The following is a 13,345-nucleotide window of genomic DNA, read 5'->3' as shown; positions in this document are numbered from 1 at the left end:
GAGCTTTAAAACACAGAAACTAAGACACACAGATAGCTTGCTAGATTGGAAGAAGTTAAAATGCGAGAGTTACAGGCCAAAATTAATAATGTGTAGTGTTATACATATATTCAAAGTAATGAAAGAACAAAACAAAAGCCCATAATTCTTATTTAGATAGAGCAGTTGGCAGTGTTTGAACTATTTGGCCAATTGCAGGCGAGGATGCTTTGATCCCATACAAGGTCACCAGAACATGTCTGCTCCTCTGGAACTCCTTCAACACACCAATAGTACTAGAAGACAAAAACATGGAAATTTATCTGCAAATTCAACTGTATTGAGAAACTAGAAACGACAATAGATTACTGATCCTAATTAGTTTCTTAGAACACAGTACCTTTCTATCTGTAAATGCAATAAAAATGTATATATATATACATATGATAGGTAAAGATTTTAAAAAGAGAGCCTAAACTAAATTAGAATGAGCCTAAGTATTTTAGCTTCGCGTCTGGAAGCCTGTCTCTTTCAGATGAAGGGTTTTTAAAGTCTTTTTTCTTACTTCGCGTTTTATCGATTTTTATAGCCCCTGTTTTTAAAATTATTTTGCATAAATTTTTACATTTGTAGCTTGATTAATTTAACTGATTTTTCATTGCATATAAGTAATTTAAAACACAAACAAAACCAAATGCGCACAAAAACTTAAATTTCTGTATGTAATTATAGGGGCATACCCTGAAGTATGGTCTGGGAGGGGGGAGGAGAGGAATCTAGACCGTTAAAAAGAATTAACATAATTATTAAGGACTATCATTTAACAACTAAAGAATTATCGAAAATAGAAATGATTAGGTTGATCATGCCTTCAGCATAGCCTCTGGCCTTCAAATGCCTTGGGATGTGTCTTCGTTTGAGCTCAGGCAGTAATGTGCTCTAACTTCGATGGCAAGTGTATGGGCTGAGCAAAGCACTCTCGTGATTAATCAAGATAGACTTCTTGATCTTGCTCGTAATTTTGCCAAATACTTCAAGTTAAAGTTTTGATACTGGTTCAAGAGTTTTAGAAATGATATCTTTACACTACTTGCATGGAGATGGTCACACATTATCTGTACGGTAAGGTTCTTACTTACCATAATGAATATGCTAGTAATGAAAAAAAAAAAAAAAAAAAAAAAACAGTGACACAAAAATTTAAAATCTAAAGGTTTTGTAGAATATGTACTATCATAGAATTGTATACAGTTATAAAATTTGACCAAGTGTTGATATTACAAGTAAAAAAAGAATGTTGAAATACAAATAGTATAAGAATTTAATTAAAAATAGAACAGATTTAGATTCAATGACCTATTTTTTTCTTGAATATCAATAACTTTTTTTTGCCACAGGAAACTTCCCTGTGAATATGTAGATATGCTACTTTATTCAGCTGAATCTCTACCGGGAATAAAATTCATGGATTTTACTATTTTGTTTGAAAGAGGCCTCAGGGATGTTGGGGAGTGCTTCGTCTCTCCCCCATAAACTATACGATACATATAGTTTTTTTTAGTATCCCCCAGTTCCCTTTTATATATTCGTAGTTGTATTTGCTTCTGCAAAAATTCTGGTTTTTAGGAAAAATAAAAAAAAAACAAAATATAATTCCATAAGTCTCAACTTCAATGGTTCGATTTGATTCTTATCCATCTTCAGGAGGATTTTTTTTCGCCTTCTGTTAAATCACAAAAGTTTTTTCCTTTGGGCAAAAATCAATCTTGAAGAAGTTAGGATTAGCGATTAATATAAGAAAGCATGTTTTTTACTGTAAATTTTCACTGTGGGAAAAATGTTTCTCTTTACTCGCTGTTCATTAACGTAATTATACTAACGACTTTTCAATAATTCCAATCCCTTGTTGAAAGGCCAAATGTTTTGGAAAACAATTTTAACAATTTGAAAGGTGTTATTTTTATTTTATTGCTATTAGGCCTTAATAAGATTTCCGATGAAACTGCTCAACATTAAATTTTTAGTAAGACCACAAATAAAACCATAAGCATCGAACTACCTTGTTGCAATCTGGATGTGGCCAATATTGTTGAGCCCCGTTGCAGTTTATTTGATCCGGATCCAGTGTCGGGGCATTAGGGTCTCTCGTTGTTGTTGGTCCAGGACTTGTACTCTTTGTTGTAGGAGGTGCCCACCATGTTTGCTAAAATAACAAAAATGGCTACATGAAATTAATTTCATAAGGAATTTCATAAGAAATTTCCAGATTTAATACAGCATTTGTATTTGGTGAGCTCTTTGAAAATGAGAGGTCAGTAAGAACCCGTTGGGTTCAAATTTAACTTAGGTACCAACATGACGAGGAAGTATTGAACTGAAATGTTCGCACAATTTTATCGTTCTGAACATCAAATAAACCTGATAATCCTGCTTTGAAACGAAGCATCATTATCGTATCGTTTCAACATATCTGATGCTATCTGCAATGTATAACAACAGATGCTTAACCAGCCACGACTTAGCTGAAACAGTTTGGATAACTACGGGTAACAACATACCCATATGTGCTTTAATATACACAGTGGTGTAGAATAATAGTCATTCAAAAATAATATTACACCTGTCATCCTCGCTCTTTGTGCGAGCTGCTTGTGGGATTATTGTTTAGAAGGAATTGTGATTTAAGATCCACTGTTGTTCAGGATAACAAAACTATTGATCTTTGATGCCATGATTGCCTCCAGAAAACTGAGAACTGAAAAGTATTGCAATACGTGAGTAGGTGAATAGCCACTAGAAATCTAACAAAAATGGAGGCAATTAATCAGGTATAACCACTTTCGCCTCCTTTTGACGCTTTAAGAAGCCTTTGCTATTGGTATGGAAGAAAAGCCACAAGGATTTCGCTCAAACAAAGGCTGTCAGAGGTCCATTACAAATTAATACATCTCTGTTTCTTGCTTACTAATTTATTCTAGTTTGCTCTTGTAATCCTAACCGTTATAACTAGTTGCTCGAAACTGCTTGACATTGATTGTCATTATGCATTATTCTAAAAATACTATAAAGAGTATTTCGATATAATGCCAAATACTCGACGAAAAATGTTCTTAAATAGTATTTACAAGTGCGTTTCGAAAAAAGTATTTAGCAAAAGAATATATCTACATTTGAATATCTAATAACTTCATATCAGTTATTATCTTCTTTGCTTCTTACGCAGTCGAAGACAGCATTTCAGTATATGGCTGACAAAAAAAAAAATCAATTTAAATTTGCTTTCAGTAACATTAGCATTTCCAATGTGTCATCAGCCGACAGATTTAATCTCAGTAAAACTGTCCCATGTTGAGAAAAGTCTTTCCATTGACGCCTACGATGGTAAAGTAGTTTTGAACTTGCAGCAAAGGTCTTTAGTTATGGAATGCAATTCTAGGTTACTGAAATCTCTGTTTCTGTCGTTAAAATCATCCAAGAATTGAACTGTAACAGTTGAATCCCTATCATAGACTTTCTCATCAATTTTGACACAAGATACACTGTGGATTAAACAAAAATTCATCTGACCGAGTAGCAGGGTGAGATGGGTTGACTTTACTATCATCCGTCATCCATTCCAAAGGAATTTGAACCGAAGAACTTTGGAAACAGTAAGTTTCAGTCCATTTGATTCTTCAGTGTTGATCAATCCATCTCTCCCATCAAGGACCACAGGGATTTTGGAACCAACTAAATCCATGTTTCGAAATGAATTTAGATAGTTGGTCACTTTCTAATTTTTATCAAAATGGAATCCCTATGCTAAGAACAAAATATCAGTAAGAGACAAGAAATCAATAATATCGAGCCAGAAATTCATATTTTACATCATTCTAAGGTATTTCGATATTTAAATACTTAGAAAACTGTTTGAGATAGTATTTAAAAATACTCAAAGAAAAAAAACATTCAAATATATTATAAAATACTTTTTACAACGATGAATATAAAATTCTGTATAAAATTCTGTTTTACCAATCTTATTTTATTTGTTCTGTGTTTAAAAATAGAACACTCTTTGTTTGTCTTGACCGCTGGGAAAGAGAAATAAATATCTGGCCGCCGGTATTGAATTCAACTCTGCTAGATAAACTCATATTCATCAAATTCACAACTTTGAGTGTATCACAAATCAATCATTTCTAAATGAGAAATAATGTATGTTAATTTTTACTTTAATCTTTCAAAATTTGTCACTAATTTATACAGTCGTTGAAGTAAAAGTAGAAAAATTTTGCATTCTCTTGGACCGTTTTCTCCAAAATATTATTCAAGGTTAAAAATTTGGTTTCTATTGGGAAAGCTTCATATAGTCACTCCTGGACAAACGTACCTGTGTAGTGGTTGGTATGGGAGGTGGAATAGGGACGTGGTAATCTTTCATTCCTTTGTATAAGACCTGAAGTAATGAACTTGGCCCCCGGCCGCATAAATTTTGAAAGTCGTCCATATCAATTGCCCATGTCATCGCTCCACCATATCCTCTTGCACGAATATAATCCATTTTTAACGTCAATGAATCTGGATCCTCATATCCAATCCATTGGTTATCTTGAAAGTAAAGAGGTAAAGACCAGTAAAACCAATCACATTTCTCGTATCAAACAGTTCGTGGTAACGAACTGTAAGTAAGGAGTAACCGAACTCTAACTCAATAGTAACTGAAACTCTAAAAAAATGGAATTTTGATTCTAATAGATGCATCAAAAGAATCGGATTTTATGGTGATTTCAAATATATAAGCTTCATCAAGTTTAGTCTTACCCATCAAAAGTTACGAGCCTGAAAGAATTTGCCTTATTGTCGAAAAAAGGGAAAAAGATCCCCTTAAAAGTGATAGAATCTTAATGAAAATCACACCGTCAGATTCAGCGTATCAGAAAACTCTACTGTAGAGGTTTCAAGCTCCTATCTTCACAAATGTAGAATTTTGTATTTTTTGCACGGATGCGTGTTTATTTATTGTTTTTTTTTTCAGGGGTGATCGCATCGATCCAGTGACCCTAGAATATCCCGAGAGGGCTCATTCAAACGGAAATTAAAAGTTATAGTGCTCTTTTTTAAGTGACCAAAAAAATGGAGGGCAACTACACCCCATCCCACGCGTTTTTTTCACCAAGTCACCCGATCAAAATTTTGAGATAGCCATTTTGTTCAACATAGTCGAAAACCTAATAACTATGCCTTTGAGGATGACTTAATCCCCCATAGTCCCCAGGGGAAGAGTTACAAGCTATTAACTTTGCCCTTTGTTTACATATAGTATTGGTTTTTGGGAAGTATACAGACGTTTTCAGGAGGGATTTTTTCCGGTGGAGGGGGGTTGGGGGAGGGGGTTACGTGGGAGGATCTGTCCAGGGAGGATGTTTTCATGGGGGAAGGGACATTTGTTTGAAGGGGGTGCCGGATTTCCCAGCATTATTTAAAAAACCATCAGAAATTAAATTTAAAAAATGTTTTTTTTTTCAACTGAAAGTAAAGAGCAACATTAAATCTTAAAACGAAGAGAAACTATTACGTATATAAGGGGGTTCACCCCCTAGTCAATACCTCGCTCTTTACGCTAAAGTTTTTTAGTACTTTCATAAGAGCTATCTATTCTAATTAAACGGCCTTTTTGATTCAGGGGTCATTCTTAAGGAATTGGAACAAAATTCAAACTTTAGCGTAAAGAGCGAGGTATTAACTAGGAGGCGAACCCCCTCATATACGTATTAATTTCTGTTCGTTTTAAGTTTTTATGCTGCTCCTTACTTTCAGTTGAATATACTAGTTTTTTTTATTTTATTTAATGCACTTGTAAGAATGGATAAAGGAAAAAAGATATCTGCTATTCGGAAAGTAGGAACTGATTTTAGCATTTTGTCCGTAATAAATATGGATAATACATCGAAGAATCCAGAAAGTTTTGATAGATACTATACTATAATATCAATATGAAACATCGCACAACTAGTAAAAAAACATGATGAATCATCTACAAGTAGTTTTCGGATTAAAAAAGATTAGAGAAGAGATACATCTTTTCTTTATATTTCTGAAAATGTGTTGAATTTTTTTTAGATCCCCCTAACCTTAGATCCCCTAACTGCCAAAATTTGTTACATTTCATTTACTCACCTCAAATCTGCAACAATTTGAAATAAATATGTAACATTACTCTGATATCATTCTTAAAATAAACAACGACTGTAATAATTCTACTATTGCTTAGCTATTGAAGCACAATGTTACTTAAAAGAAGACATATGGATATGATGAATTAAAAAAATTAAATTTCTTTGAAGAAATCCATCCATTAGCTTTAAGAATGTAACTAAAAACAGATAATGAAAACTGTAAAGACAATTATGGTATAAAAACAAGTTTTGAGGAACGGAGAAACATCTTCATAAAGATACGTACGAATTCCAAAATCCTTTTTAGCCGGAAAAAAAAATATCAAACTATTTCTTTTTTTAGCAAGAAGATAAATCTCGAATATAAAAAAAGGGTAACTAGCACAAGCGATCTTATTTTGGGAAGTACCTTTTGTATCAAACAATTCGAATAAAGCTGTGGAAAAATGGTGCACCATTTTTTTTTTTGTGTTATCTTGTGGAAAACGAATTTAGGCCAAATACATTAAAGACGGCTGAGGATTAAAATTAATCCTCAAAACTACTTTGAGTACTTACCTTTGTGAGTGAAAGGGCAAAGGCCTATATCATCGTATCTGTCAGTCCAGCCACTGGCAGGGTCAAGAAGATTTACACAGATCTAAAGAATAAAAATTGCATTCGCTATCAACTTTCATTGTTACCCACTTTAGTACTGACTGGCTGAGGTAGAACGGCTATACCCCCTATGCTTTTTATTGTGTTTAATCTGCATCAAAATCAAATTCTACAAAACAAGAAAAAAAAATACCACCACAAAAAAATAAGAAGAAAAACAAACTCGAAATAATACTGAATGGAAAGCATATTAACTTTACAATAGATGCAATTAGGTTCGACCCTGAGGGGGAAGATCAATGATGTGTTCCAGGGTAAGGGAAGGCGGAGAGGTCAAAACGCGAGAATTTACTTTTTATATGACTATTTTCCTGTTTCTCCAGGGAGAAGGGATCTCTCCATCCCCTGTGTGTAGGTATCTAGTGTATCCTGACAAGTCTTAAAGATGTGTCTCAGTAAATCCAGTTTTTGCGTAATCATTATTTTCATGAAACCTTTTGGGGTATAGTTGTAAGATACGTTTGGTTTGTTAGCAATTTAATTCGATTTCAAAGTGAAATATGACTCTTGTTAGTAAATAAGGTCGATTGACTCATTGTCTGCTCTGATGTGATTAAAAACTGCAGAAACCGTAGGTCATAATTATAAGTTTTAATTAAGCCGTATTTGGGACACGTTTTAGATAGTTTTATTTGGTTAGTAAATTAAATTGTTTGTAATTAGAGTGTGGCTTTTTTATGTTTGGAAATGATGCACTTGGTTGCTTGACATTCAGACACACCAGAAAAATGCGTCTTTTACACCATGTGGTATTTCCATTCTTTTTGTAGTGTTGTTAGTTGCATAGAAATGGTTATTTTTTTGCGCTGTGCATTTGCCACTTAACCGAATAGTATTGTTTGTCGCTGGAGAGGTTATCATTTTACCAAAGGACGCTGGGACTCATTGGTTTGAACTGAACGGGTTCTTAATTCTCTGAAAGTACACAGAGTAAATTTGTGTATACTCTCTAAGACTCTTTCGTGCTTATTCCCTATTAGGGACTCAACTCTTCAAATATCGTTCTGACCCCTAAGCTTCTCCGGAGTTAGTGATTGTGGTACCCCTGCAAGTGTCTTTCTTATTTGGAAGTAAATGTGTGTGGCTGTGATGATGTTTCAGTATTCTTCAATATCTCTGATGTTTGATTATCATATTGATTTTTTTAAATCTATTGTACAGCGGTATGAATCATCGAAGACGCTCATTTAAAATCTCTTACTAAAAAAGATTTTCTCTTGGTAAACATTACCTTTTCTTGATTTTAGCCCCTAAAAATTATTCAGATTAAAAACATGGTTAATAAAATGAGTAACCAAAACATTCGTTTGAACATCTCAACGAAGAGTTTTAACTACTATCTTTATTGTGTTGCAAAATGGTATTATGGAAAATATGTTACGTCTGTTTGAAATATCCACCACAACGCTTTGTTTGATTAAAGATGACATGGTGGCTACGTTTGACCCGGGAGCCGGCGTTATGCCCCCCGAAAATTTCCCCTGCAAAAAATCTCCCAGGAAAATTTTCCCTCCCTTTCCCATAGAAAATTCCCACACGTAAAATTGAGAAGCCAAAGAGAAAGTACAAAGTAGAGACCTCAGAATATCGATCAGATGTCCTATGGGATAACAAAAGGACAAGATATCAAAAAAAATTTAGGACAGGAGCTGGTTGGTCTCCAATCGTTTTATACTTAAAAGAAAAGGCATAGAACTCTCAATTTCTTATCGAATGAGCATCATCCGAAGTTTCTACGACTATAGGGCGGAGGTGAGGATGATGAAGGGGCAGCTCCCATCCTATATGGAATAAATTTTGCTCGTTTGGGGGTTTAATATTACTCTTTACTTTCATAATAATAGCGTAGACCGGAAATATTCCCAGAAATCAAGAGGGATTAAATATCAATTTCGGCCTACACCTCCCCCCCCACCCCTTCCTTAGAACTAATTCCGTATTTATATGAAGGCTCAATGACAGATAGGATGTTTTGGCATAAAAATGCATCTTTTGAGGCATCTGCCCCCTACCTAACAACAAAACAATCAAAGAACCCTATTGTAGAGGTTTAAAGCTCTCATCTGCAAATATTTGGAATTGTGTACTTTTTGCCAAAGAATGATCATGGATTAAAACATAAGCAAGTAAAACAACAGGGAATGTACTAAAGATAGTGAAATTTGTTCCGAAAAAATATTTCGGCTCTATATCCAAGTAGTTTGCTGTCTACAGCAAACTACGTATATTAATTAAATAAAACTTCATTATATATACTGTTTTTCAGTTGGGGGGGGGGAGTTTTCAGGGGAACGCCTAGGCCCATTTGACCCATTGTGACTTTCTGTCTTACCACACAGACGTCTCAAAGGAAATATTTTTTCTGCTTACTTTGAAATGATAGATTCAGAAAACATAAGAAAAACTGTAAATTCGTGTTCAGGGGACCTGGTGCATTTCTTTCACATGGATTGGTCTGTGATACATTTCTACAACCTTGGTCTAGTTCGTATTTTAAAGTTTTTGTCTGATCCTTGATATTAGAGGTACCACACGGGCGTTGCCTCTAATAAAGAGTCATAACGCTTCAATGTATTATTTATTTTTAATTTATAGTGTCGTCAAAAGACGCTATTTGCATCCAGGTTGTCAAAAGGACGTACGTAAATATTTCAAGAACAGCTTAGGCATTAAGTTTGAACTTTCAGGAAATTTTTATGAAAAACTTTTTATGAGCCAGCAATAAAAACATGCCAATAAAAATGAACTGATTTTTTTTTTTAACGAGTAGAAATAAAGTCCTATAAAAGTTCAAACTTAAAACGACCACGAATTGCTGTCAAAGAACATAATTGAAACAAATAATTAAAATAAATAATCCCATCAAACATAAAGGTAACAGGTATGATATAGATGAATAATTAAATCGTAAAATGGATAAAAATCAAAATGAATACTCAAGTCAAACTAAAAAAGGAACAGAAATTCCTGCAAACGAGTTTGGCTACTCCCCCCCCCCCCTAACAGTAAAACTTCTTAAGTCTGTTGTGTAATTTAGGCTTTACTGGAAACAAGGTATGTTTTAAAAGTAAATTTTATAATCATAACATTGAAAAATAAATAATACTGTTAAATAAAATATTGAATTGTTGAGAGTTCCAGGAATTAATATCATTATATTTTAAAAATTCAGTTCATTTTCATTAGTTATTTCCAGTCATCTTTAGAGAAACTTAATTTTTATTTGTCGTAATTGTTCAAAAAACGTATGTTTTAGAAACAATGGGGCTAAAAAAATTTCCAGCTCCTAGGCTTTGTATGTGGCTTCAAAACTTCCAAAAATCCCTTTCCCTCTCTGTCTTTATCGTTTGAAACATTTTTAGGTGATAAAATTTTTCACAAAATCCAAAATCTACGCTAGAGGATCTTATTTATTACGCTTTTGGAACTATAGCAGAACCCATGGAATGTTTGAACTCAGAACCAATCTCAGATAACTAAATATGAATATTACATCTTTTATCTAGCCAATCACGTGAGGTTATGTAAAGGATATCTGAAGTAACGATCTTTTAAATATTTCATGTGTGCTTAGCAACAACAGTTGTAATATTTGCAATCATAAAAAAAATACCTAGATGTAGTGCAAGAAAATATATTAAGGATAAAAACCAATAGAGAAATTTCTTACCTCATAGTAAGACATGAATCCTGATGCATTGGTATAAGGGCCTGGAGCTCCTCCTCCAACCCACTGTTGTATATAAGCTCCTAAATCATTATTATTTGGATCGCTTAGGGTATATGTTCTTCCATAGAATGGGACACCAACTACTAACTTATCCCTTGGACATCCAAAGTCTTCCCAAAGAAGCAGCCCGTCATTCTAGAAGCATCGATAAAATAGCTTATCTCACTTTCAATAATATTTGTAAGTCTTCGTAACGCCTAGCCAATCATACGAGGTTTTACAAAGGAGGTATAACCTCGAGTTTTATATATATATATATATATATATATATATATATATATATATATATATATATATATATATATATATATATATATATATATATATATATATATATATATATATATATATATATATATATATATATATATATATACATATATATATATATATATATATATATATATATATATATATATATATATATATATATATATATACATATATATATATGATATATATATATATATATATATATATATATATATATATATATATATATATATATATATATATATATATATATATATATATATATATATATATATATATATATATATATATATATATATATATATATATATATATATATATATATATATATATATATATATATATATATATATATATATATATATATATATATATAGATGACCTTCTGGTGATAAATTGTTCAAATTTTTTAGAGATTGCAATTCAAATATATCCACCAGAGTTAAAGCTGGAATCCAGTAATGGAAATGGCAAATATGACCATTTTCTAGATTTAGAGATTAATGTGGTACCTAATAATACAATAAATTTTAAAATATATAATAAAACAGACGATATTAATTTTGAAATAGTTAATTTTTCATTTCCAAAAAGTAATATTTATTCAAATATAACATATTCATCGTATTTTTCCCAACTATTTAGATATGCAAGAATTTGTAATAATTACATCGATTTTAGAAGTAGATGTATGTTACTTAGCAAGAAGCTAGTTGTAAGAAGTTTTTTCGCCAATACACTTGCTTGGCAATTTAAAAAGCTTTGTTTTAAGGACAGTCAGCTTTTGCATTAGTATAATAAAAGTTATCAAGATATCTTGAATAATATTCTACGGTGACTGGTTGATGGAATTGGTTTTTCGTCCCGGTTGTTGAGGGTTGGATTGCGACACTTGTGGTGAAGATTAGGTTTGACTATTCGGAATTTAATTCTTAGAATTTGAGTGAAAGTGAAATTGTTCCGGGTGGAGGACTAGTGGTCTTTATTTGTTTGTATTTAAATCGGTTGAAGTTCGGCTCTCAGTGTTATTTGAAGGTTGGTTAAGAATGTTTGAAAAATTTTTTCTGAGGGATATATTTTAATTTTTTGGATGTTTTGGATTTTGTTTATGTTTATTCCATTGGTGGTACTATATAGGGGTATGCCAGATTATGGCATGGCGCGCTCAATTGCCTGGGTAATGAAATTTAAGCGCCGAAACCCATTTAGGCAATGAGTTTTCATCTGACGAGCCCCGATATATGGTGATCACCTTGGGAATATAATGTTTTTGTAGATTTAAGGTGTTATAGCTTGGTTTTGGAACATAGACGTATGCTTACTGATGCTGATTTTGCTCTATTTTGGACTTGATTTTCGGACTGACGGATTGGTTATACTGTTTTGTCCTGGGGAACTGGATGGATGAGTAGGGTCTAGACCTTGTTCAAGTGCTCATTTATTTCAGTTACTAAAGTAGGAAGACAGTTTTTTTTTTTTTTTTTTTTTTTTTTTTTTTTTTGCCAGGTTATTACCGTAATACACTATATGATTTCAGGTTGGATCTAGTGCTGGTGGAGGAATTGTTTAAAAAAATTTTTACCCGACATACCTTAACCCTGATCCAGGTTTTAACCTGAGACGGATAATTGTTCTGGGAAGTCATTTTATTTTTGGTTTTGGGTTGTTTTTCAGTGTTATGGTTAATGGAAATATGCTTGATTTTTGGATATGATTTGGATTTTGTTTTGTTTGTCGTTTTTGGTTTTTTACCTTGTTCTTAATGATAAATTAGAATTCTAGTAAGATTCAAATCGGTCTATCGGATATTTGTAGGTGTACTGGTCGTTTTTTTATATTCCGAGACTATTTAACCCCAAGGGCGATGGTACAAATCACTTTACATAATAACAAGTTTCATTGTTTATTTCGGGGTAGGGAAAATTGTAAAACAAATAATATCATCTATCTTTTGGAGTGTAAAATTTGTGGCTTACAATATGGGGGGGAAAGTATTAATAACATATATGAGAGATTTTTGGGGCACAAAAGCACAATTAAAGGTAAAAAAACGAATAGATATCTAGTACAACATTGTAATAATGGTACCTGTGCTTTAACTGATTTAACCATTACGATTTTAGAAAATTTGGAAATAAGTAATCTAACTAAAGAAGAGAAAAATATAAATTTACGTAAACGTGAAGACTATTGGATCCAGACCCTCGGTACTGCTTATCCGTTCGGGTTGAATGATGGAGTGGCTAAATATGGAGACATGTCTAATGTTATTGTTAATTTTATAAATGGTTTAATGGGCCATACTTCTTTTAATCATCCCGCTAAACGTAAAAATCAATGAAGACGGCATAGGAAAAATGATAGAAAAGAGAATAAGATTTAGAAATCTATTTGAAAGAATTTTGCAAACTATTTGAGTATAATGGTATGGCTAGCATAATAAAATGTTTAAATAAGTTATCAAAAAATAATTTAATAAAATTGTTTTGGAATGTAAATAATAAAAAACCATGTAACTCAAAAATTAAACTGATTTATGATACAGTAT

General features: G+C 32.4%; 1 protein-coding gene across 1 annotated transcript; it reads right to left on the bottom strand.

Moving 5' to 3' along the window:
* Nucleotides 1-91: 91 nt before the first annotated feature.
* On the bottom strand, nt 92-12,442 carry LOC148951183 (endochitinase-like). Its single transcript, XM_089091018.1, has 6 exons — nt 12,389-12,442; nt 10,465-10,659; nt 6,696-6,777; nt 4,352-4,569; nt 2,039-2,182; nt 92-275 (listed from the first exon to the last, which is right to left on the bottom strand). Exons 1-6 carry the CDS (start codon nt 12,440-12,442, stop codon nt 153-155), a joined length of 816 nt encoding a protein of 271 aa, XP_088947144.1. The 3' UTR covers nt 92-152.
* Between the last annotated feature and the right edge of the window lie 903 nt (nt 12,443-13,345).

The sequence above is a fragment of the Artemia sp. Qi Xiang Cuo genome, chromosome 6 (assembly GCF_049724085.1).
Source record: "Artemia sp. Qi Xiang Cuo chromosome 6, ASM4972408v1, whole genome shotgun sequence".
In the NCBI taxonomy this organism is placed as follows: domain Eukaryota; kingdom Metazoa; phylum Arthropoda; class Branchiopoda; order Anostraca; family Artemiidae; genus Artemia; species Artemia sp. Qi Xiang Cuo.
The sequence above is the reverse complement of the archived record's forward strand: the minus strand, read 5'-3'. Positions and strand labels throughout refer to the sequence as shown.

Bases quoted from the DNA above. Each gene is read 5' to 3' on its own strand.
- LOC148951183 (XM_089091018.1), bottom strand. From the start codon at position 12,442: ATGACTTCCCAGAACAATTATCCGTCTCAGGTTAAAACCTGGATCAGG. The intron at 6,778-10,464 runs GTAAGAAATTTC...TTTATTCTTTAG, and splicing joins GATTCATGTCTTACTATGAG to ATCTGTGTAAATCTTCTTGA. The intron at 276-2,038 runs GTAGTTCGATGC...TTTGTCTTCTAG, and splicing joins CACATCCAGATTGCAACAAG to TACTATTGGTGTGTTGAAGG.